Raw genomic sequence first — 24,358 nt, forward strand, 5'->3', positions numbered from 1 at the left:
CAGCCTTGACAAGCCTGACCTTGACTCACCGCCTCTTCCCAGAGAAAACCCTATATGTGAGACTATGCCTGCCTTTTGTAGCCTACATGGGCCTACATGGGCAGGACTAGCACTAAATAGGTCTAGCACTAAATAGCTACAAGAATAAAAAAAAATCATTAAGTTATTATTAAAGTTGATTATTAAAGTTATTTTTGCCTTTATGGCCTTTGATCATTTATTCACGTTTGAGCACAAGGTTCTTCCGATAAGCCAGAAAATGTGATTAGCTTTTCAATCATAGAGCTGAAGCAAAGGGATTTTTATCTATAACCACAACACTACAGAGCAAATCAGTGTAGTACAGTGAAAGATGCTGTCGTGTCTGTGCACAGTAACGCTAAAGACTTATGTGCATGCCGTAATATCTTCTGCATTGTGAGTGAGTTTAAAAAAAACAAGTATGAAGCTTGTGGGAGAACCACCACATTCTTGATCTGCTCAAGATGTCAATCCTGTTTTGAAACAAGACACTTTTTAAAATGCTACAGTAGAATGAAAATAAAGGCATATCTGTTTTTATAAGATAACCCTTTTCGCAATAGCATCAGAAAGTTTTTAATTTTTTTTTAAAACTTTGTAACCCATTTTGATGAAACTTCCATGAAGGTATTGTATAGCAGTGTTAATTACAGAGCAAGCCTGGATGGTGATATGATATGCTTTTTATGATGAAATGAAGCCAGTTTGCATCATCACAGTACCTAATGTATGGAATCCACACAACATGGAGGAATCCGTGACACTCGTATATAATTGAACATGTTTTTATTGAATATATTTTCTGAATCCCCATAACACCCTCTAAAAATTAATGTTTATTTATACAGCTGCATCCTTCCATCATGTATATTGAAGGGACCTATAGTTACATTTTGAAAACAGCAAAAAGCATTTTTAGGATAATCCACCATTAAGGTAATAAAGATGATTATAGGTAGTGTTTTTATTGTAACCATATTTGCATGAGTGGTTTCAATCCTCATTTTTAAACATATCACTAACATAGGTGAAAAAAAAAAGTCACATAGTTGACCAAATATTTTTTGATATCAAACTAAAACATTTCTCAACCTGGGGTTAAACCTGGGTTTAGAATGAGGAGAACCCAGGTTTAAGCAAAGTGTAAAAAAGACCTACAGAAATCAATAATATCCTTAATTCAAACCTATAATTATGGTAAAAATAAAGATCAGTATGTAAAGGACACATTATTCCTACTTTTATTTTTCCTGTAAACATTTTTAGCACTGTTATTTTGTGAAAATTGTGTGTTTTTTGTACATACTACTACACTATTAGCAGTGTCTGTAATCCAAACTTTCCTGGCTCTTGTGCACAAATTTCTTTCACGTTTTAAGGATAATCCATCCACCTGTGGCCTAATCGTTTGCCTGATCATTTGCAAAGAAAGTAATCTTGTGAATGAAAAGTACGTAAAAAATATTGATGTTTACTAAAGGACTAAATATAGGAAAACTCCGATCACCTGAACACACACACAGTCTAGTGCTTTTAAATTCTTATTCAGTTGTGTTACTGGTACTCTCTTCTTTCTTACTGGTATTTTCTTCTTTCTCTATTAGTTTCCATAACTCGGCAAGCTGCTTATCATTTAGGCCATACGCAGAGCTTTTCGTGTAGAACAGAAAGACCTTGGTTTCCTGAAAGCATGTTGGCTTAATGTAAGAGACCTAGGGAGATACATTAAAATGAACACTCAGATTGCAGATGAAAATGCTTCTCTAGCCATAAAGTAATCTATACCATAAAATGCTTGCCCATTGCAGTACCATTTTTATAGAAGTCATCTAAGATTTATAAAAAAAATTTAAATAATAAGATAACAGTTAAAAAGCAAATAACTACCTCATCCTCCCTCAGCATTATGGCTTTCCCGACATTGTCTTTTCTGTAGAACCACAGAGAATCTATGGGATTTTTCTCTTTCTGCCCGTAATCAAAGTTAATTACCTGAAATAGATGGTACCAAAGTGATTAATCATTCAGCAGCAGTCATGAACAGGTAGTAATGTGGCAACAAATTATTACTTGTGTTGTGGTGAAGGTGTAAATTCAGATAATTTGTGACTAATTCTGATTAATTCATTTAATGTGGTGTCAAAAAAAAAAAGGTTTTCCAAACAAAGCAACATAGTAGTTAACATCATGTTGAATATGCATGCAGTTTAAATTCTAAATGAATATTATATTTTAATTCTCTTACATTGCTCTCATTTAAAATGCTACCTATTGTAACAACTTTGTACATTCAGTATGGTATTACATAGCTTGTAATACAATCGCTGACATTTCTGAAAACTAAAGCCATATTTTGCTACATTACTTGACATTAAAGAAAGTCATAAGTAGCATCATGGCCTGATATTTTTCATCAGGCTTTAAAACCTAAAACCCAAAACCACAGCCCATTGAAAAATATTATGGGTTTTCTGTTCCACTCACTGTGACTCTGAAGTCTTTGGAGCATTGTGTGAACTTGCTCAGTTTTAGACACTTTTGCAGTGTCTGAGAAACACACACAAACACACACACACACACACACACACACACACACACACACACACACACACACACACACACACACACACACACACACACACACACACACACACACACACACACACACACACACACACACACACACACACACACACACACACACAGTAGATAAAATCCCCCCATTCAATAAAACTCTTTCAAATGTTTGTAAGTTAAAGATTTAGAATTGTAAAAAAAAAAAAGACAGAACAAGGAAAAACAGAATATATTTAGAAAGACTGCACAATGACAATGCTGTTAAGCTTTGTAATGTTATTTTAATAATTGCAATAAACATAAATGTAACTTACCTCTTTCATATCAGTGATGTTTGATTTCTTTTTGTATAGTTTGCCACCAACAAATCTGTAAAGATCACGTCTCTCAATTTTCTCAATGAGCTTATTTGCATTTTGTGTTGCATGCTTAATATGATCAAGAATGTTATCTGTTAAACAGAACGAAAAACAGAACAGATAAAAAACATAAAGTACACAGTATAAGTACACAGTATAAAAGTGTGTAACTTTTAACCTGACCCTTGTCTATTTCCTTCTGTATCTATATTATTATTTTTTTCTTCTCTTAAGATTGGTTTATTAATGTTTTATATCTTCCTAAGTAAAAAAAAGTAGGAAGATATACAACATTAATAAACCAATCTTAAGAGAAGAAAAAAATAATAATATAGATTGGTTTATTAATGTTTTATATCTTCCTACTTTTTGAAAAAATGGTTTAGTGAACTCTATAATTTTTTTTCCCTATATTATTGTTCACTAGAATATAACTTTAAAAGTAGTAGAACTTTTGGTGTGATTTTATGTGCATTTGTTTTGTTTAAGTGTTTCTGGGATGCACTATTGGACCTCTTTATAATGTTAATTTGGTGTCTACTTTCTTATTGGTTATTTAAAGTCACATTGAATATTAGTCACATGATCAGAGCAGCCATGTGAATGAATTGAATTGCATTAAGTTTATGATCAGAAAAAATGACTTGATCAAACTATAATAAAATTCAAACTTTAATAAAAGATTAAATTCTATATATTCAATCAAGCTCAGGATCAATCCCAAGATATTGAAGCTGTGCTGCAGCAACATTAACCACTACACTACTATATCTGGTGCGATCTAGTAAACTTTTCAGTAGGGAATTTTCTTGTGAATTGTTGATTATTTGTGTTTATAAATTTGACAAACTGCTGATGTTTCCAAAGTTCAAGTTGCAGAGTCGTTTGTTAAATTTATCTTCAGACTGAATTTAACTGTGTGCTTTAACTGCTGAATTTAACTGTGTGCTTTAACTCTCTACATTTGATTATATTGTCTTCTGGTAAAGTAGGTTCCTGTCTTTTGTATACTATCTGCTTAACTCACTTTGTTCTAGAGTAGTGTGATTTGAATCGTGTTATATTCTATAGCATTGTTGATTTTTATAGTGTTGGTTTTTGTTGTTCTCTCAGCTGATTAATCAGGAGTAGTTTCAGTCTCCCTTAAGGTGTGAATTGGGGGCAGGGCTTACCTATTTAAATTGAAGGTTCTCCGCTACAGACGCTAGCGTCTGTAGCGGTTTGTTAGTAGCTCTCTCTCTCTCTAACATTAGTGTCTAGTACTGTCTTGATATATTCTACCATACCTCAATTCTCACTCTTGTTTGACTACAAATATGTGCCTTAAACCCATCTCTGTACTCAAGGCCTACTCTCGCAGACGCTCTCATCCACAAAGCAGAGGTCACAATCCCAATAACCTCATCTACCCTCCTCTGTTGTGTAAGTCTCAAACAGTAGTGGTAGGTGGGCTCTGGAATTGTCAGTCTGCGGTAAAGAAAGCTGATTTTATCTCTGCTTTAACTTCCCATTACTCCTTTGATTTTCTTGCTCTAACAGAAACCTGGATATCCCCACAGAACACTGCTACACCAGCTGCTTTATCCTCTGCCTATGCTTTCTCTCACTCACCACGAGAAACAGGCAGGGGTGGTGGCACAGGTTTATTGTTGTCAAAGAAATGGTGCTTTACACCTCTACTCTTCTCTAATTTAACCATCTCTTCTTTTGAATTTCATGCCATTTCAGTTACCTCTCCTATCAACCTTGTTATCATTGTTGTCTACCGCCCTCCTGGTCCCCTAGGAAACTTCCTGGAAGAAATGGACTCACTGCTTAGTGCTTTCCCTTCCGATAGCTCCCCCCTGACAGTGCTTGGTGACTTCAACCTCCCCTCTGACAAGCTACATTCTTCTTCCCTCCTGTCTCTTCTCGACTCTTTCTCCCTCACACTCAACAGCTACATCCCCACACACAAAGGAGGCAATGTCCTGGACCTGGTTTTCACCCGTCCTTCTCCAGCTACAGATGTGACTGCTACCCCACTCCACGTCTCTGATCATCACCTGGTATCCTTCACCATCACTCTACCTATCTTACCTAAAACTACCTCTCACCCCCTTGCTCTTACTCGCCGCAACCTTCACTCTGTCTCACCTTCATCTGTAGCTTCTGGCACTCTTTCTTCCCTTCCTGATACTAAGTCTTTTTCCTCACTACCCTTAGACTCAGCCACAGATACTTTCCTCTCATCTCTTTCCTCAACTATGGACTCCCTCTGCCCTATGTTCACTAAACCCAAGAAAACTTCTTCTTCTGCTCCTTGGCTTTCAGATGTGCTGCGCAACAATCGAAGAGAGCTAAGATCATCAGAGAGAAAGTGGAAGAAATCACAACTTGATGCAGATCTTGATTTTTACAGAACACTTCTTGTCAAGTTCTCCTCAGATGTGACTTCTGCCAAGACTTCCTTCTACAAGGAAAAGCTTGAAGCTTCCTCACATGACCCTCGGAAATTCCACAACATCATCTCTTCTCTGCTCAACCCCCCGGCTCCACCTTCTTCATCCTCCCTGACTGCAGAAGACTTTGCTTCTTTCTACCAGGAGAAGATTGAGGAAATCTGCCGGACCTTCACTTCAGCCCCGACTGCACTTACATCTCAGAGTATGGATTCCCCTACACCTTCGTTGTCACATTTTTCAACTGTGTCAGCAGAAGAGATTTTACAACTCATCCAGTCCTGCAATCCTACCACCTGCCCACTGGATCCACTCCCTACCACTATGCTCCAGACCATCTCACAAGACCTCTTGCCCTTCATTTCCACTATCGTCAATAGATCCATAGCATCTGGTCAGGTACCAACTACTTTCAAGAGAGCAAGGGTTATTCCCATCCTAAAGAAACCTGCTCTGGATCCATCAGACATCAGTAACTACAGACCGGTATCACTTCTCTCATTTCTTTCAAAAATTCTTGAACGCATTGTCTATAATCAACTGTCTGTCTATCTCTCACAGAACAACCTCCAAGATCCCAAACAGTCTGGCTTTAAAGCAGCTCACTCTACAGAGACAGCCCTTTTGGATGTCTCTGAGAAGCTACATACTGCTATATCAGCCAAACTATCATCCGTCCTTATCCTCCTTGACCTTTCAGCAGCGTTTGATACGGCCAACCACAAGACTCTCTTATCCTCCCTCAAGAGTCTTGGGATTTGCGGATCAGCTTGGGAATGGTTTGCCTCCTACCTGGAAGGACGCTCATATCAAGTAACATGGAGGGGAGTGACATCTGCTCCACGCAGACTCTCCACTGGCGTCCCACAGGGCTCAGTACTTGGTCCTCTTCTTTTCTCCTTGTATACTCACTCTCTTGGTGAAGTTATTTCATCACATGGGTTCTCTTACCACTGCTATGCTGATGATACACAACTTATCTTCTCTTTCCCACCCTCAGATGCCACAGCTTCTGACCGGATCTCAGCATGTCTGGCAGAAATTTCATCATGGATGACTGCTCATCAGTTAAAGCTCAATCCGAGCAAAACTGAACTGCTGTTCATCCCAGGTGATTCATCCCCAGGTCACGATCTTGCTATATCCTTGCACAACGATCTGATCTCCCCTTCAGCCACAGCTCGCAACCTTGGGGTAACCATGGACAATCAACTGTCCTTTTCCTCTCATGTTGCAAATGTGACTCGCTCATGTCGGTTTCTTCTCTACAACATTAGAAGGATTCGGCCATTTTTGTCCACACAGACTGCCCAGGTACTTGTTCAGTCTCTTGTCATTTCTAGACTGGATTACTGCAATGCACTGCTGGCAGGTCTACCTATGAACGCAATCCGTCCTCTGCAAATGATCCAAAATGCAGCTGCCCGGCTTGTTTTCAACCTGCCAAAGTTCTCGCATACCACCCCGCTACTGCGATCCCTCCACTGGCTTCCGGTAGCTGCACGCATCCGGTTCAAAACACTGATGCTGGCCTACAAAGCCAAAAATGGACCAGCCCCCTCTTACCTCAAAGCCCTCATCATTCCTCGCACTGCACCCCGTAACCTCCGATCTACCAGCACTGCTCGACTGGTTCCACCATCTCTCAGGGTAAGAGGCAAGTATACTACAAGACTCTTCTCTGTACTGGCACCAAGGTGGTGGAATGAACTTCCCATAGAGGTCCGGACAGCCGAGTCACTGGCTATTTTCAAGCGGCGGTTGAAGACCTACTTATTCAGGAAGCACTTCAACTAGCACTTCTTTTTTTATCCTTTGCATTTGAAAAAAAAAAAAAAAAAACTTTCATTGTAACTTTGAACATATCTTTTAAACTCATGGTATCTTAAGTATGTAACCTAGTGAACCAGCATTAATGTATTCAGTGTTAGAGATTTAAGCACTTATGTACGTCGCTCTGGATAAGGGCGTCTGCCAAATGCTGTAAATGTAAATGTAAATTTAAAATCTCTGAACATGATGGCTTTTGGGAAACACTCAGATACAGGAATCCTACTTAACATGCACCCTTCTTTAGGTCTGTTATTTTCTAAGATTCTTTGTTAATGGGAAACTCACTCCACATTAGTTTGTGTGTGTGTGTGTGTGTGTGTTTGTGTGTGTGTGTGTGTGTGTGTGTGTGTGTGTGTGTGTGTGTGTGTGTGTGTGTGTGTGTGTGATTCAGGGCAACAAAGTATTTTAAATGGGAACCTGTGAGTTTCAGGTATGTACTCATGTCAGTACAGTACTCTGTACTCTGTACAGTCTCAGAGATTTTCTTGCCATCCAGCTTAAAGTCTGCATGTTCAGCTGCCAAAAGTGCATCAATAATCCTGGAAAAAGACGTGGGTAGGGGAGGGGTGTTTATCTTCATTACACAAGCACCTTATTTCATTCTGAGTGATTTAAGCATCAGACAGTGTCCTATAGCTAAACACCATTGCTTAAATTGCTTGTGATGTACTTTGACCTGATTTTACTGGTGAACTCACATCCTTTCAATTGCTTTTGTAACCCTGTGTTGGTAGGCGTTTTGGTGGAGCAGGTAGCGAACGTGAAAGAGTTCGTACATATTCAGTGCTTCCTGAAAGAAAAATAAAAAAGTTTTTAATTAAAGGTGATTGTAGCTTACATGATTCCCACATTATTTCATATCATAAGCTCACCTTATCTCTCATGCAGATCTTCTTTTCGTTGTTCTCAGTGGTGCAAACTCGTGCAAACTTCATGTAGCGCTCATGGGAGAAGTTGCTTTTCATTCCCAGATGGAGGCAATCTCTGGGAAAGGAAACATAAATATGCAGCATATACAATACATTTCCCTACTGTCATTTGGAAATTGTACTTTGAACAAAATAAGACTATAAACACTGAATGCTAGCACATCACGACTCACCTACTGAAATAATCCATTTTGTCGACATCAATACCTGTGATTTTATTGGCCACAATATCATACAAGTAGGACTTCTCCTTTGGTCTTCCTTTGTAGTGCCACTGCATTAAATAAGACAAAATATCATATAAACTATATACCATGTAACAGCATGGTAAATTCAAATTATATAACTATATATTCTTTTTCCTGTTAAATCTTGAATCTTTTTATTTATGTCTGTTTATGTATTAATATTAATCTATTTATTATTATTATTATTATTATTATTATTATTATTATTATTATTATTATTATTATTATTATTACATTTGTATCTGAAGATTGCACTAGCAGTTGATTGCTCACCTCAGTAGGTGGATTTGGGTCAAAGATGAGCTCCTTGATAAACACAATATCTTGATCATCAAGTCCATATCCAACCATGATTTCCTTAATTGTTTTGCCATTCTTTTTGTTGATCAGTTGTTCAAACATTTCGATTGATGCTTTTTCATGCTACTCCATGATAACAAAAGCAAAGGAATACGACGTGTTACAGCTTAAAATAATTGAAAGTATTCATTTATATGATCGTTCAGGGATTTTTATCTACAGTGATAATTATTTTCACCACATATTTATTTGCTCACAATTAAAATTGGTTTAGATTCAAGAAAAAAAAGGAAATATTTAGGGAACTAAATATTAAATGAAATTAAAAAGGCAATTATCCATTGTAAAGATAATTGAAACTATTTACCTTCCAATTTAATTCTGGCTTTGCCTCCTTCATGAAGGTCTCAAATGTATGAGAGAAAGGGCCATGACCTTCATTTGAAAAAAGTAGAAAACAGGTTTGAATAATTATCAGTGTGATAATGATGTGGGAATTGACACTGAACTACCCATCACCCTCAGTATGCCATGTGTCTACATCCCATGTCCTAATGATAAGCATAAGTCCTGGTTTTTGTATGTTTCTTTCTTAAGCTATCACTCTTGTCACTATATTGTGCGGATGTTGTGGTGTGTGTTTCACAGCTCATGCCTTTGTTTGCTTCATATCTATTGTTTATGTTTAGGATTCTTGTTAAATGTTTCTACTTGCTACTTTTTTTTATTTGTAAATATTTTTACAATTCATAATAGTTTGTGTTGATTGGGGGCATTTATATACATTTCATGTCCAGGGTGTAACACTACAAACTGTGGAAAGTTTCAATGTGGGTAAATAATAAATAAATAGATAATTGATGTCTTTTATTTGGATTGTGTTATTCCCCAAGCCAGTTTAATAATCATACCTGCAAACTAGTCGCTTTTCGGCGAAATTCGCCGTTTTTAATCAAAATATGTCATTTGTGTGAATCGTGTAGATCCGAAGAGTTTTTAGTTTGGGGGGGGGGGGGGCATGGGTGTTACCGCTTACTTCCATCCAATAATTAGGCGAAGTAGTGCTTAGGCGGCGGTTTTGGGCGCAGCGTAGTATACCATCTAGCAAGATGATGCCTCGCGTCTCTACTTCTAATGACTTTTTATGGCGGATGGCAAACCAACTTTTGGTGCATTCACCGCCACCAAGTGGAACGGAATGTGAAGCACTAGAAAGCAGATGACGCCTCACGTGACGTCTCAATCATCCTCGCGTCTTTTGAGCAATCGGCATTCAGAAGCAAGATAAGGCAATCACCTATTTTTTCTGGACATCGGCAATTCTGAGGTAAGTTAACTAAGTTTGTTTCTAACTATTTTATGCTTTATAACTTGGGTACTAGTTGCTAAAGTTTGCCAAATCAAGTGTTGACTGTTAGTAAGTCAAGTAAGTTTGGCGTGATACATTTTTAACTAACGTTACCGCATCGAACTTTTACCAATCTGTTATTAAGCTTGTTGTCAGGGATGGACAACAGGAACTGACAGGCATGGCTCCCGTACAGAATGTATTTCTTTATTTCTTTACGGTTACTTTTCTCAAATGAGACCGGCTCTATTTTTGCTGCGCTGCTCACTCTCAATTAAAGTGACAGTGCATTGTTTATGGTTTAAATGCTAGTGGATTGACACGAAAAGTCGCATTTTACAATAAAATCATGAATGTGATGGCAAGTGTGTTTTAAACAGTCGTGACTTTGAGCAATTTAAAGTAAGCGATACAATATTTAAAACACACTGTTGCCAGAAGACTGTGCTATCATCTCTGCCCTGCACTAAATGAATCCTCATCTATCTTAATAACCTTAAGAGAAACAGGTACATCTAAAACTTATGCTTGTACTGTTGGAGGGGAACACGAATGCATCATGCTGTCAATCACTGAGTGAACCCCCTTTTTTAATCGTAAACTTCAGAGAAACAAATTTGATAATGTGCCATGGGCTTTTTACGTCTATAATTGTGTATTGTGTAAATATGTTTATATCTGTCATTACATGGACCAGAACAGCACGAAAACAATGTGGATTAACAAACTGGCCCTCTTCACTGTCAAGTTGCCCATCCCTGCTTTAAAATTAACAATAAACTCTGGCAGATTATTTAAATTAGCTGGATATTGTTGGAGTTGGCCCTAACCTTGTTTAATGATGATGGAAAAGGAGCCATGAATCCAGCTGATATCTGAACAGTTCTTTTGCAGAATGAGAGAGCTCAAAGAGGATGATGCTGTTTATGTAGCACAGATTGATTCAGGGCTGAGGTGCAGATGGAGCTGGTCCTGGCTGAAGTTTGAGACCAAAACAGAAATTAAAGGAGTGCAGCACAGCTTTCCGCTGTCACAGTATTTAAAAAAAAAAAGACGAGGCAGGGTATGCAAAATGCAGCCTCTGCTCGAAATAAATTAATTACAGCAACAAAGGTTCTCATGCCCTCTTGGCACACTGCCAAACTGTCACGCTGTGACACGGTGAGACAAAAGCGGGTGAGGATCCAAACGCAGTTTAAGGTTTTTTAATAAACAAAACACAAACAAACAGGCAGGCAACGCGGAACAAACAGGAAACGGGAACACGGACATGCACACACCAACAACGACCAACAACATTGAAGTGAACAGACAGAGTATATATGGTGAACGAGAACCAATCACAAAACAGAGACAGACAAGGACTAAGACAAAACACCTGGGGAAGAGATTGAATGTAATTAGTGTCCATGGTAACAGATAGGTGGGCGGGGTCAACAATTAACACCAGGGAGAGACGGCAGACAGAAACAAGGGGAAAACGCAGACAGACACATTACAGAGCCCCCCCCTACGAGCGGCTTCCAGACGCTCCCCAGTCCACAAAACCCAGTTCAGGCGGGTGGAGCGAAGGCGCAACCAGGGTGGGAGGGCGGGTCGGGTTTGTGTAGTGGTGGCGCCCGCTGAGCAGGAGGCCGGGGTGGCGCCAGCCGAGCCGGAGGCCAGGGCGGCGCCGGCAGAGCCGGAGGCCAGGGCGGCGCCGGCAGAAAAGGAGGCCAGGGCGGCGCCGGCAGAAAAGGAGGCCAGGGCGGCGCCGGCAGAGCAGGAGGCCAGGGCGGCGCCGGCAGAGCAGGAGGCCAGGGCGGCGCCGGGAGAACAGGAGGCCAGGGCGGCGCCGGGAGAACAGGAGGCCAGGGTGGTGCCGGAGGCAGAGCCAGAGACCAGAGCAGGACCGGAGACCAGGGTGGTGCTGGAGGCGGAGCCAGAGACCAGAGCAGGACCGGAGACCAGGGTGGTGTCGGAGGCGGAGCCAGAGACCAGAGCAGGACCGGGGACCAGGGTGGTGCTGGAGGCGGAGCCAGAGACCGGAACGGAGTTGGCAGCCAGGGTGGTGCTTTGGGCCTATGAACAGGGACAGGAGGTAGAAGGGCTGGCAAGTCCAGCGAAGCAAAACACAGGAAAACAGAAACATGCATAGGTTCAGGCCAGGCAGAGAGTTCAGGTAGTTTGGGTGTCATGATGTCGACCGCGTTCTCTGACTCAGTCATTTCGGTCGACCCGGCTGAGTCGGCTGGTTCCGTCAGCTCGGCCGGTTCCTTCGACCCGGTCGGTTCTGTCGACCCGGTCGGTTCCGTCGACCCGGTCGGTCCGGCAGGTTCCGTCGACCCGGTCGGTTCCGGCGACCCGGCTGGTTCCGTCAGCTCGGCCGGTTCCTTCGACCCGGTCGGTTCCCTCGACCCGGTCGGTTCGGCAGGTTCCATCGACCCGGTCGGTTCCGTAGGTTCCATCGACCCGGCAGGTTCCGTCGACCCGGCAGGTTCCGTCGACCCGGTCGGTTCAGCAGGTTCCATCGACCCGGTCGGTTCCGTCGACCCGGTCGGTTCGGCAGGTTCCTTCGACCCGGTCGGTTCGGCAGGTTCCATCGACCCGGTCGGTTCCGTCGACCCGGTCGGTTCGGCAGGTTCCATCGACCCGGTCGGTTCCGTCGGTTCGGCAGGTTCCGTCGACCCGGTCGGTTCCGTCGACCCGGTCGGTTCGACAGGTTCCATCGACCCGGTCGGTTCCGTCGACCCGGTCGGTTCGGCAGGTTCCATCGACCCGGTCGGTTCCGTCGACCCGGTCGGTTCGGCAGGTTCCGTCGACCCGGTCGGTTCCGTCGACCCGGTCGGTTCGGCAGGTTCCGTCGACCCGGTCGGTTCCGTCGACCCGGTCGGTTCGGCAGGTTCCGTCGACCCGGCCGGTTCCGGTGACCCGGCTGGTTCCGGCGACCTGGCTGGTCCAGCTGGCGGCTTAGGGATGCCGGCCGCCCGAGCCGACCTCATCGGGGTATCCGCCAGTTTGGAGACCAGCCGGTTAGCACGGACCTCAGCCGAGCTCGCCGGTACGGTAGCCATGGGAACTGGCTCAATCACGGGTGTGCACGGGACTGGTCTGGGCGGAGGCACTGTGGAGCATTCGGGCGTCCGTGGCTGATTCCACTCTGTGGCCCACGGATCCCGATGCTTGCTGCCCCCCCCCAAAAAATACTTACGGCCGGCTTCCGTCTCTACAGTGCTCAAGGTTAGCGTGGACCCGTCCAGGAGCAATGCCAGGTTGACGAACTCTGAGAATGTTTTGATCTCCCGGGTAGACGGCATCAGATACCGCAGTATATCCCTTAGTCCATGCTTAAAAATGTCTTTTAGGGCCTTCTCCCCAAAGTTGACCTCATTGCATAGGTCCACGAATACCTCCGTATACTCCTCAACTGGGGCGTCCTCCTGACGTAGGCAAAACAGGAGTTCTGCTGGATCCATTGGCGGTTGGTCGTTCTGTCACGCTGTGACACGGTGAGACAAAAGCGGGTGAGGATCCAAACGCAGTTTAAGGTTTTTTAATAAACAAAACACAAACAAACAGGCAGGCAACGCGGAACAAACAGGAAACGGGAACACGGACATGCACACACCAACAACGACCAACAACATTGAAGTGAACAGACAGAGTATATATGGTGAACGAGAACCAATCACAAAACAGAGACAGACAAGGACTAAGACAAAACACCTGGGGAAGAGATTGAATGTAATTAGTGTCCATGGTAACAGATAGGTGGGCGGGGTCAACAATTAACACCAGGGAGAGACGGCAGACAGAAACAAGGGGAAAACGCAGACAGACACATTACACAAACCGAGGTGCACCAGCAAAAAGTGTGCACTATAATGACTACAGCCAGTGTCCTTCCGGTCCTAACCCAAAGTGCAGTTGCTCCTAAGGGCCCTGAAGCTATGAGAGAGCGAGTTTGGGTACCTGTACCTACATTTCAGAGAGTTGCTAATGCATAGGTGTGTATTGACTAAATAGCCTTTCAGGTTTTTGGGTCACTAAATTATAAAGTGATAGGCTACTTGAAATTTGCCATAGTAAATAGTCAGGAGATAGCAATGTGGGATAAACATCTAGAGATCAACTACATCAAATACATATTTAAAATACATAGAGGCTACAACTAGCTTTACAATAACATTTCACAAATATTAAACCATACAGTTACAGGGTTGTAATAAAAGTTTTAATGATGAAATCTAATTTTTTTTTTAATCTTTTAATCTTTTTTTTTGTCTAGGCTATGGTTCTCGCTACTCTTGCAGAACATTCACTTTCTTTTACCTTTGCCCCAGTGATGGTGAAGCTGACCCAAGCTCTGGCTGCAGACAAAGTAGCACTGAGTGGATTGAGGCTGTCACTCACATCAGCAGCTTACAGGTTCCAAGGCACTCAAATTGTACAAATTGTATTTTGAGCCTTGTCACCTTTTTCACCTCATGTGAGTTTGCAGGTATGAATAATAGCCATATAATATACAGGGAATAACTCACCCAGGTCATGACACAATCCTGCAATCTGAACACAGAGTTCATCTTGTTCAGTTATCTGCTCTCCATGACCTCTCAGACTCTGCACAAGTTCTCCTGCTAGATGAGCCACACTGTGAATGAAAGTAAAATGTATTGTTACCTCATCATGATGTGGTATAAATATTGCAAGACATTACATAATGATTTTTCAGCAGCAATTTAATCTGCAGTTTATTAGTAAAAAGATTCAAAGGACCAACTGTTTGCGTGTTTGTTTGTTTTTATTTATTTATTCAAATTGATATTTTATCATTGTTTTCATTCAAAGAAAAGCTTGCCTTGAAAAAATGAATGCTGTGTATGACTGCATAGCAATAGATAGCTAATTATATTCTTTCTTTCTTTCTTTCTTTCTTTCTTTCTTTCTTTCTTTCTTTCTTTCTTTCTCTCTTTCTCTCTTTCTCTCATCCTCATCAGCTCTCCTGGTCCATAATCTTTATTTAAATAATCAGAATATGAATGATCACTTACCATCCATCAAAATCAGCTACTACAAACTTCACATAAAATAATTTAATGTTAGTATGAAAGTATAACACTTTTACCCGATGGAATGTTCAAAGCGGTTGTGAGAAGCTCCTGGAAAGACAAAATAGCCGCCTCCTAGCTGCTTGATATTTCTCAGACGCTGAAACTCTGGTGTGTCAATGATTTTAACCAGCAGGGGATGCAGCCTGATATGGCCATGGACAGAGTCATTGAAGATCTGTGATATAAAAAAATGTCCTCAATTCATTTCTCCCATCGCAACATCTATCAGTGTTAATCCTATTAATGTTTTATTTCGTACTGTTCATATATCTCATCACCAGAAATGTGAAATATTTCATTCTAATGTTATGAAGGTATTCAACAAAATCATCAGCTAGTCTCCTCAAAGAGTTTCTGAGTGTGCAACATGTGGAAGAGACAATAAGCAACTCCTGTCATAATGCATGAGGAGTGATGACAGATAAGTATTATTTTTGAGTTCCTGTGACTTTGGTGACTGAGTTAATATATTTTAAGGTTAAGTGACTTGAGTGCATGAAGAATTTAATTAATTCTGAATTCTGAATACACTATGTATTTATATAATCCAGAAAAGAAATGCTAGTGATAATTTTAGTTCACAAAGCTTCCATAAAAACAACATATTAAAGACAAATCATTGAATGTGCTTCTGAGAGGAGATGATATTTGACCAGTTGGATAAACCAATTTCTTTGGCATATTTGATCTGAAAAACAATGTTATCACTTTGGAATCCCCCAAAAAGTACTTTGTTGATGTTCAGCACCTAAATAACATGTTATGTGTTCTTTGCCACTGAACAGAGGGGTGGCAGTGTTCATAATGAATACAGAAATACGTAACTCCCAGAAAGTCCATTATTCTGGAATTATTCCCCAAAACTTCCTCAGCAAACCAGCACACAATTATTTTCTTATAAAAAGTTCATAGACAGAGTTCAATTTTTAGATACATAACTAGCATTCTAACTTAGATAATGTATTGGACACATGGGCCTCCTTTTAAATTTTTTTTACTATTGTTATTTTGAAATTTTTTTATAGGCCAAACTAATAATCTAATAATCATTGCCTGAACTAATTATAAGAAACCTAAGTTTACGTGCACTGTATGCACCAATGTATGCAAAGAAAAACTCACCTTGTAATTTTCTGTAGCCATTTGTTTGCTTGAAGCTGAATCCTTGTTTCAGTGGACTAGAGTGACAATAATAATTCTTGTTAAGCTTGGACATAGATACAAATTAATATGTCTTATACATATGCTTTCTAGTGCCAGGCTATCATTGGATCCTGCTTCCCAACCTTGCTTACTGTATATATTCTGATAAATATTACACTGTTAAACCTTGTCATTTCTTCTAGCACATGCTGTACATTTCACTACATTCACAAAATCTTTATCTGTGATTTCTCAGTTCAATTTCTTTTTTCCTTTCTCTTCAAGCCTTGTCAACACAAATATGATAAAAATGAAAGTACAGTGTTAGCTGAATTTGAGCTAGAATGCAAAGGTCGTGTGTTCAAATCCTGTCACTGTACAAAATACAGTTTTTTTTTATTGTATATTCATTCAAATAAATTAACTGACAAAATAGAATTCATTAAGTCCATAGAAAAACACTTTAGTTACCAAAACACTTTTTTTATAATGATATTTTTGTATCATTAAAAATGATTAAAACAATTGTAAAGAAGTGAACACTATTTTTGTAGTCTTACTGTAATGATTTGCTTACCTTTCTCCCACGAACCTCTGAATTCCACACAGCAGACTGGTGTGTGTGTGTGTGTGTGTGTGTGTGTGTGTGTGTGTGTGTGTGTGTGTGTGTGTGTGTGTATTTATATACAGCCAAATGAATGCAGTTATGAATCAACAAATTATGGACACACCTTTTACATATACCTTTTACTGTACATATCCGTTCCCAGTGTACACTTGACGTGTTAATAATTCCACGTACACCCCTAGATGTGGTTGTACTGGCATAGACACAGTAAAGTTATATTTTTCTGAGTAGATTTAAAAAAAAAGAAAAAGAAAAAGATACAAGGTGCTATAAAATACAATGAGAAACAAGAACCTACGGACACCATGCAATATTTTTCTTGAGCAATTAGAACCAGATATGTGTGTGATGGTACATATTGCTACACTATTTACTATGTAAGTAATGCTCAGTAAAACTGTCATCAGCCTAACAGTGGAAGCTAATACCATATTTAATTTAGACAACATTTTTTAGAGATGAGTATGCTTAGAGTCAAAGCCAGCAAGGAGACACTACCTAAATCAAAGGCCAGTAGAAGATCATTTACCATTTTAACAAGCACTGACTGTGTGCTATGATGAGTCCTAAACCTGACTGAGACCCTTCATGAATGTAACTCCTATGTAGGTTTTAGCATAACTGTTGTGCTACAAACTTTCCTAGAACATTGAAAATAATGGGGTCAAGTTCATGTTTTTTTTATTTTGTCTTTTGTTTTGTTTTTTGTTTTGAAATTCTGCTAATTTTAATTCTGAAAATCTAAAATTTAATCTAATCATTACACACACCCAGAGATGTTGTTGTACTGCCAAAAACACATTCAGGTTGTACTTCCTGCTTCAATGACGAACATTCTGATGTCATCCTTGCTTCGGCAAAGGTCAAGTCTATTTATATAGAACAGCATGACCTTGAAATCATAAACTATTCTAAAAAAAATCATACCTCGTTAAGTCTTATGGATGTCTAATGGCCAGTTGAGTTGCCCATAAAATTCCATGTCATGAAATTTGTGAATGTTGTGAAATTGGGTGGTCTGATACAAAATAGTCTATGTTTTGTTTAACACATGTAAATGTAAATACCAGGAAATAAAAGTTGAACTTTTAAAACTTAAACTCCTATTTACTTCTTTTGATATTAAACCAAACACTCTTTGGCATATAGCACAAACAAATGAATTGGCTTTAAAATTCCAGTAGCTTTGCAGTTGACTATAATATCTACCAAACATAGGAATCAGGCCCACATCTCCAGAAGGATAAATTCTCGGTTCACCCATGGTACATGGCTAATTATTATATTAAAACTATGATATGTTGTTTGGAATTAAGTACTACCTAATGACTATCAAGCTGTTTGAACATCTTCACCAAGAAGAGTAAATATATATTTTTGGATTGGTTCCCAGTGTACACTCGAAATGTTACTTCCGCATGATAATCATTCCACACACACTCATAGATGTGGTTGTACTGACATGTACACATTAAGGTTAAACTTCTTGCTTCAATGACAAACATATTAATGTCATCCCTGATTCGGCAAAGGTCACGTCTATTTATTTAGAACGGCATGACCTTGTAATCATAAAATATTTCATGCTGAATGTAGAAGATCTGAAGAGAAATATGAATATGAACACAAAAATTGTTTGTTTATAGTTTAATTACTATAGTTTAATTGCACAATAATAATATAAAAGCATGATTTTCTTTGTGTTGAGTAAACCTAAATTTTATAAATATTACTTACATTTTGGAGATATAACTGTCCAGCCATCCAGTTTTTATTCCTAAAACACTACAGTCCAGACTAAAGGATTAAAGTGAATACATGCATTTACATCATGTTGAACTCCAGAGAAAACACACATGAGAAGCGCAGACAAGAGCTTTGTTTTTAAAAATGCCTGCCTTCAGAGACCAAAAGAAAAGTTCCTGACCTGATGATAATTAGTACAGTGTAAAAAATATCTGTAAATTTATACTGTAGAAATGCTACAGTATAAAACCGTATTTCACAAAATATGCAATAAGAGTAGAATTTAGGGTACACACCTGTAATTTTTTGAGTAAGACCTTAAAAATAACATAAATAAAACATATGAAAATACGGTTTATTGTAGTAAAACGAATAATTCATTGTATTACTTACAGTAAAAAAAACACTTTATTTTGTCTTAATATTATTCTTATTGAAAATACATAAATATGTTCAATGTGGACTTAATACCACAAAACAGAACACAGGACATTAACAATATTAACATCTGTGTGTGTGTGTGTGTGTGTGTGTGTGTGTGTGTGTGTGTGTGTGTAAAGTTGACATGTAAGGACTTATATAAAATAAAGGTTTAATTGTCTGCCTAAAACCATCAAAAGATGTCCACCTTAAACTTTGTAAGATTGATTTTGAGGATTGAAATATTGTTTTGCAGCTGTGCAAAATCAACTGTGATTTCATTTACTATTTTTTTTCAGTATTTTCAAATTTCAACACTTTCATTTCTTTCATTTCAGTAAAATCAAACCTATGTTTGTCTCTGCCTCCAGGAATTTATTTTAACTTAAGAAAATCAATTAAGCAAGCATTTAAAAGATCCCTTAAGCATCATCCAGTCAAGATTCATGATGCGCCTTGGCTCAATGTGCAAAAAATTTGACTTTAAATATATTGATTGGTGCTGAGCACACAGTAGCGTTTGCATTTCCATCACACGTACTCTGTTTTCATGAAGCATAAACACACAGACAGTGCATGTTGTCAGACTTGAAAGCGATAAAAAGTTCTGGGATATGAAACAGAATTTAGGTGTTTAAACCAGTAGAGGAGTGTGTGTTTGCGTCATTGAAACATTTAACTGTCATAGAGAGTCTCTAGTTTCAAATACAAGTGTCACGGTGATTCTAGGCCTTACTGACACAAAGTTACAGAGGCTAGAATGGAGGGTTTTGATTTCTGTCTGAGTTGTTTACCTGATAAACTGATTAAATACATTACTGTATTTAATGATGGGAGGTAAACAACTGAGAGTCATAGTGTAATGTGTCTGTCTGTGTTTTCCCCTTGTTTCTGTCTGCCGTCTTTCCCTGATGTTAATTGTTGACCCCGCCCACCTATCTGTTACCATGGACACTAATTACATTCATTCTCTTCCCCAGGTGTTTTGTCTTAGTCCTTGTCTGTCTCTGTTTTGTGATTGGTTCTCGTTCACCATATATACTCTGTCTGTTCACTTCAATGTTGTTGGTCGTTTTTGGTGTTGGTGTTGGTATGTTGTGTGTTTCTGTTCGATGTTCCCATTGCCTGTTCGTTCTGTGTTCTGCCTTGTGTTGCCTGCCTGACTGTTTTTCTGTTTCGTGTATTGGCCGATTAAAACTCTAAAAACTGCATTTGGATCCTCACTCGCCTGTTGTCTCACCGTGTCACGTCGTGACAGAACGACCAACCTCCAATGGATCCAGCAGAACTCCTGTTTTGCCTACGTCAGGAGGACGCCCAGTTGAGGAGTACACGGAGGTATTCTTGGACCTGTGCAGCGAGGTCAACTTCGATGAGAAGGCGCTCAAAGACATTTTTAAGCACGGACTAAAGGAGATCCTGCGGTATTTGATGCCGTCTACCAGAGAAATAAAGACATTCTCGGAGTTCGTCAACTTGGCGTTGCTCCTGGACGGGTCCACGCTGAGCGTGAGCACTGTAGAGACGGAAGCCGGCCGTAAGTATTTTTTGGGGGGGGGCAGCAAGCATCGGGATCCGTGGGCCAAAGAGTGGAATCAGCCACGGACGCCCGAATGCTCCACAGTGCCTCCGCCCAGACCAGTCCCGTGCACATCCGTAATGGAGCCAGTTCCCATGGCTACCGTACCGGCGAGCTCGGCTGAGGTCCGTGCTAACCGGCTGGTCTCCAAACTGGCGGATACCCCGATGAGGTCGGCTCGGGCGGCCGGCATCCCTAAGCCGCCAGCTGGACCAGCCGGGTTGCCGGAACCAGCCGGGTCACCGGAACCGACCGGGTCGACGGAACCGATCGGGTCGATGGAACCTGCCGAACCTGCCAAGCCGACCGGGTCGACGGAACCGACCGGGTCGACGGAACCTGCAGAGCCGACCGGGTCGACGGAACCGACCGGGTCGACGGAACCTGCAGGGTCGGCGGAACCTGCCGAACCGACCAGGTCGACGGAACCCGCCGAACCGGCAGGGTCGACAGAACCTGCCGAACCGACCGGGTCGACGGAACCTGCAGGGTCGACAGAACCTGCCGAACCGACCGGGTCGACGGAACCGTCCGGGTCGATGGAACCTGCCGAACCGGCCGGGTCGATGGAACCGACCGGGTCAACGGAACCTGCCGAACCGACCAGGTCGATGGAACCTGCCGAACCTGCCAAGCCGACCGGGTCGACGGAACCGACCGGGTCGATGGAACCTGCCGAACCTCCCGAGCCGACCGGGTCGACGGAACCGACCGGGTCGATGGAACCTGCCGAACCGACCGGGTCGACGGAACCTGCAGGGTCGACAGAACCTGCCGAACCGACCGGGTCGACGGAACCTGCAGGGTCGACAGAACCTGCCGAACCGACCGGGTCGGCGGAACCGGCCGAGCTGACGGAACCAGCCGAATCGGCCGGGTCGACCGAAATGACTGAGTCAGAGGACGCGGTCGACATCATGACACCCAAACTACCTGAACTCTCTGCCTGGCCTGAACCTATGCATGTTTCTGTTTTCCTGTGTTTTGCTTCGCTGGACTTGCCAGCCCTTCTACCTCCTGTCCCTGTTCATAGGCCCAAAGCACCACCCTGGCTGCCAACTCCGTTCCAGTTTCTGGCTCCGCCTCCAGCACCACCCTGGTCTCCGGTCCTGCTCTGGTCTCTGGCTCCGCCTCCAGCACCGCCCTGGTCGCCGGTCCTGCTCTGGTCTCTGGCTCCGCCTCCAGCACCACCCTGGTCTCTGGTCCTGCTCTGGCCTCCGGCTCCGCCTCCAGCACCACCCTGGTCTCCGGTCCTGCTCTGGTCTCTGGCTCCGCCTCCAGCACCACCCTGGTCCCCGGTCCTGCTCTGGTCTCTGGCTCCACCTCCAGCACCACCCTGGTCTCCGGTTCTGCTCTGGTCTCTGGCTCTGCCTCCGGCACCACCCTGGCCTCCTGCTCTGCCGGCGCCGCCCTGGCCTCCTGCTCTGCCGGCGCCGCCCTGGCCTCCTGCTCTGCCGGCGCCGCCCTGGCCTCCTGCTCTGCCGGCGCCGCCTTGGCCTCCTGCTCTGCCGGCGCCGCCCTGGCCTCCTGCTCTGCCGGCGCCGCCCTGGCCTCCTGCTCTGCCGGAGCCGCCCTGGCCTCCGGCTCTGCCGGCGCCGCCCCGGCCTCCGGCTCTGCCGGCGCCGCCCCGGCCTCCGGCTCTGCCGGCGCCGCCCCGGCCTCCGGCTCTGCCGGCGCCGCCCCGGCCTCCGGCTCGGCTGGCGCCACCACTACACGAACCCGACCCGCCCTCCCACCCTGGTTGCGCCTTCGCTCCACCCGCCTGAACTGGGTTTTGTGGACTTGGGAGCGTCTGGAAGCCGCTCGTAGGGGGGGGGGCTCTGTAATGTGTCTGTCTGTGTTTTCCCCTTGTTTCTGTCTGCCGTCTTTCCCTGATGTTAATTGTTGACCCCGCCCACCTATCTGTTACCATGGACACTAATTACATTCATTCTCTTCCCCAGGTGTTTTGTCTTAGTCCTTGTCTGTCTCTGTTTTGTGATTGGTTCTCGTTCACCATATATACTCTGTCTGTTCACTTCAATGTTGTTGGTCGTTTTTGGTGTTGGTGTTGGTATGTTGTGTGTTTCTGTTCGATGTTCCCATTGCCTGTTCGTTCTGTGTTCTGCCTTGTGTTGCCTGCCTGACTGTCTTTCTGTTTCGTGTATTGGCCGATTAAAACTCTAAAAACTGCATTTGGATCCTCACTCGCCTGTTGTCTCACCGTGTCACGTCGTGACACATAGCCACATGTCTTGGCTTTCACCAAAAAAAAATCAAGTCAAAAGACTCAAAAATGGATTTTCTATGAATATTTTTCTACGGACATGTCCGTCCGTTCATGTTTTTCTGGTTTACTTGTTTACTGTATAACTTTGTATTAAAAGACTGCATGCTCAGTTTAAAAGGCCAAAACAAAGAGAACCCCTCTGCCTAGAAGCGTGCTGTGGTATGTGGTAAGTGGTGGAATTTATGTAAATGCCCATTTTTTAATTGTTCAGTTTGGCAGTACTAATTAAACTGTAATATGTAAATACACAATAAGATTGCTACATGTACATAATTGATGTAGATTGCATTGAAATTTATCCACAGGACTCGCATGCTATTCCATTAATGCTCAGTATGGACTGCAGGATTGTGAATGATGACATCACTACTGTCATCTCTGCTGTTTTTCTAATGTTCAGCAGTTATTACTCTTTTAACATTCACTACCCTACGGAATTGGCGTCACTGCTTAAATTCTTGCTAAGGTATGTAAATACACTTAGGAGGAGAGGTTCACTTTTTTACAGAATTGTCAATGTTGTTTTGATTTTCAGGGTGCTTTTCATCATCAATGCCAAGAAGGTCACAAAAGTCGAGGAAAAGAAGAACAAAAAGCAACTCCCAGTGATGCCAGCCTAATTTCTTACCTCTCTGATCATGAGTGGTGAGAGACTATGTGAACTTTGTGCAGAGGTTTATACTTACAGAATAACATACAAATGGTAATGAGTTGTGTTGTAACTACAAGTTTAGTGGTAATGATGTACTATACCCTGTAAGCACTTATGTTGTGCCTTGTTCTGCTTTAGTAGATTAAATGTACATCTTTGACCTTTACTTGACTTCCCAAACAAGCACAGAAAAAAGTAGTATGTTTTGTCTTCTTAAATGCTTGCCAGTTTTTAATAATAATTATTGGGACCCTGATGTCTAAGTCTTTAATGGATCTTGATGGTTTTGAATTTTTGATTTAGGTTTTCAGATTGAAGCTATTTATCAAGTAGTATAACATTACGCTTAATAGTTTCTTAAAGGAAGAATGTGAATGTTTAGACTGAACTGTGTGATGTACCTTATATTTCTTATTAATCTTTGTATAATGAACTTTTGTACTATGTTTCTTATGTTCTGTAAAGCTGCTTTGAGACAATGTCCATTGTTAAAAGCGCTATTGTCAGCGAACCAGGGTTCAAAATGCAGGATAGTAAAAAAACAAACAAACAAAAAAAACGGTTTATTTATAAAACAGACAAAACCAAACCAATCACGGACAAGACAAAACAAAAGACAACACAAAAGACAAGATTTCTAAATAAATAAATAATAAAGACAATTAGACACATAAGGGACAGGTGTGCTGAGGCAGGAAGGAGTAGACAAGGGATGGGCAGACACATAAACACAGAATGTAAACAAAGAAGCACATGGAAAAATGTCCGGGCTAAA

General features: G+C 41.9%; 1 protein-coding gene and 1 long non-coding RNA gene across 2 annotated transcripts; one reads left to right on the forward strand and one right to left on the reverse strand.

Annotated features, from left to right (window-relative positions):
- Positions 1–796: 796 nt before the first annotated feature.
- On the reverse strand, positions 797–16,326 carry LOC113639141 (deoxynucleoside triphosphate triphosphohydrolase SAMHD1-like). The gene is made up of 13 exons (XM_047818784.1): positions 16,269–16,326; positions 15,161–15,321; positions 14,577–14,686; positions 9,076–9,143; positions 8,643–8,831; positions 8,334–8,434; positions 8,104–8,215; positions 7,930–8,021; positions 7,649–7,770; positions 2,913–3,049; positions 2,506–2,568; positions 1,909–2,013; positions 797–1,733 (listed from the first exon to the last, which is right to left on the reverse strand). The coding sequence occupies exons 1-13, from the start codon at positions 16,287–16,289 to the stop codon at positions 1,563–1,565; spliced, it is 1,452 nt and encodes a 483-aa protein (XP_047674740.1). The 5' UTR covers positions 16,290–16,326; the 3' UTR covers positions 797–1,562.
- On the forward strand, positions 9,743–23,781 carry LOC125145541. The gene is made up of 3 exons (XR_007143939.1): positions 9,743–10,035; positions 23,237–23,397; positions 23,467–23,781. It is a non-coding gene; the product is annotated as an uncharacterized LOC125145541 (long non-coding RNA).
- The last annotated feature ends 577 nt before the right edge of the window (positions 23,782–24,358 follow it).

This window comes from Tachysurus fulvidraco, chromosome 9, assembly GCF_022655615.1.
Source record: "Tachysurus fulvidraco isolate hzauxx_2018 chromosome 9, HZAU_PFXX_2.0, whole genome shotgun sequence".
NCBI lineage: Eukaryota > Metazoa > Chordata > Actinopteri > Siluriformes > Bagridae > Tachysurus > Tachysurus fulvidraco.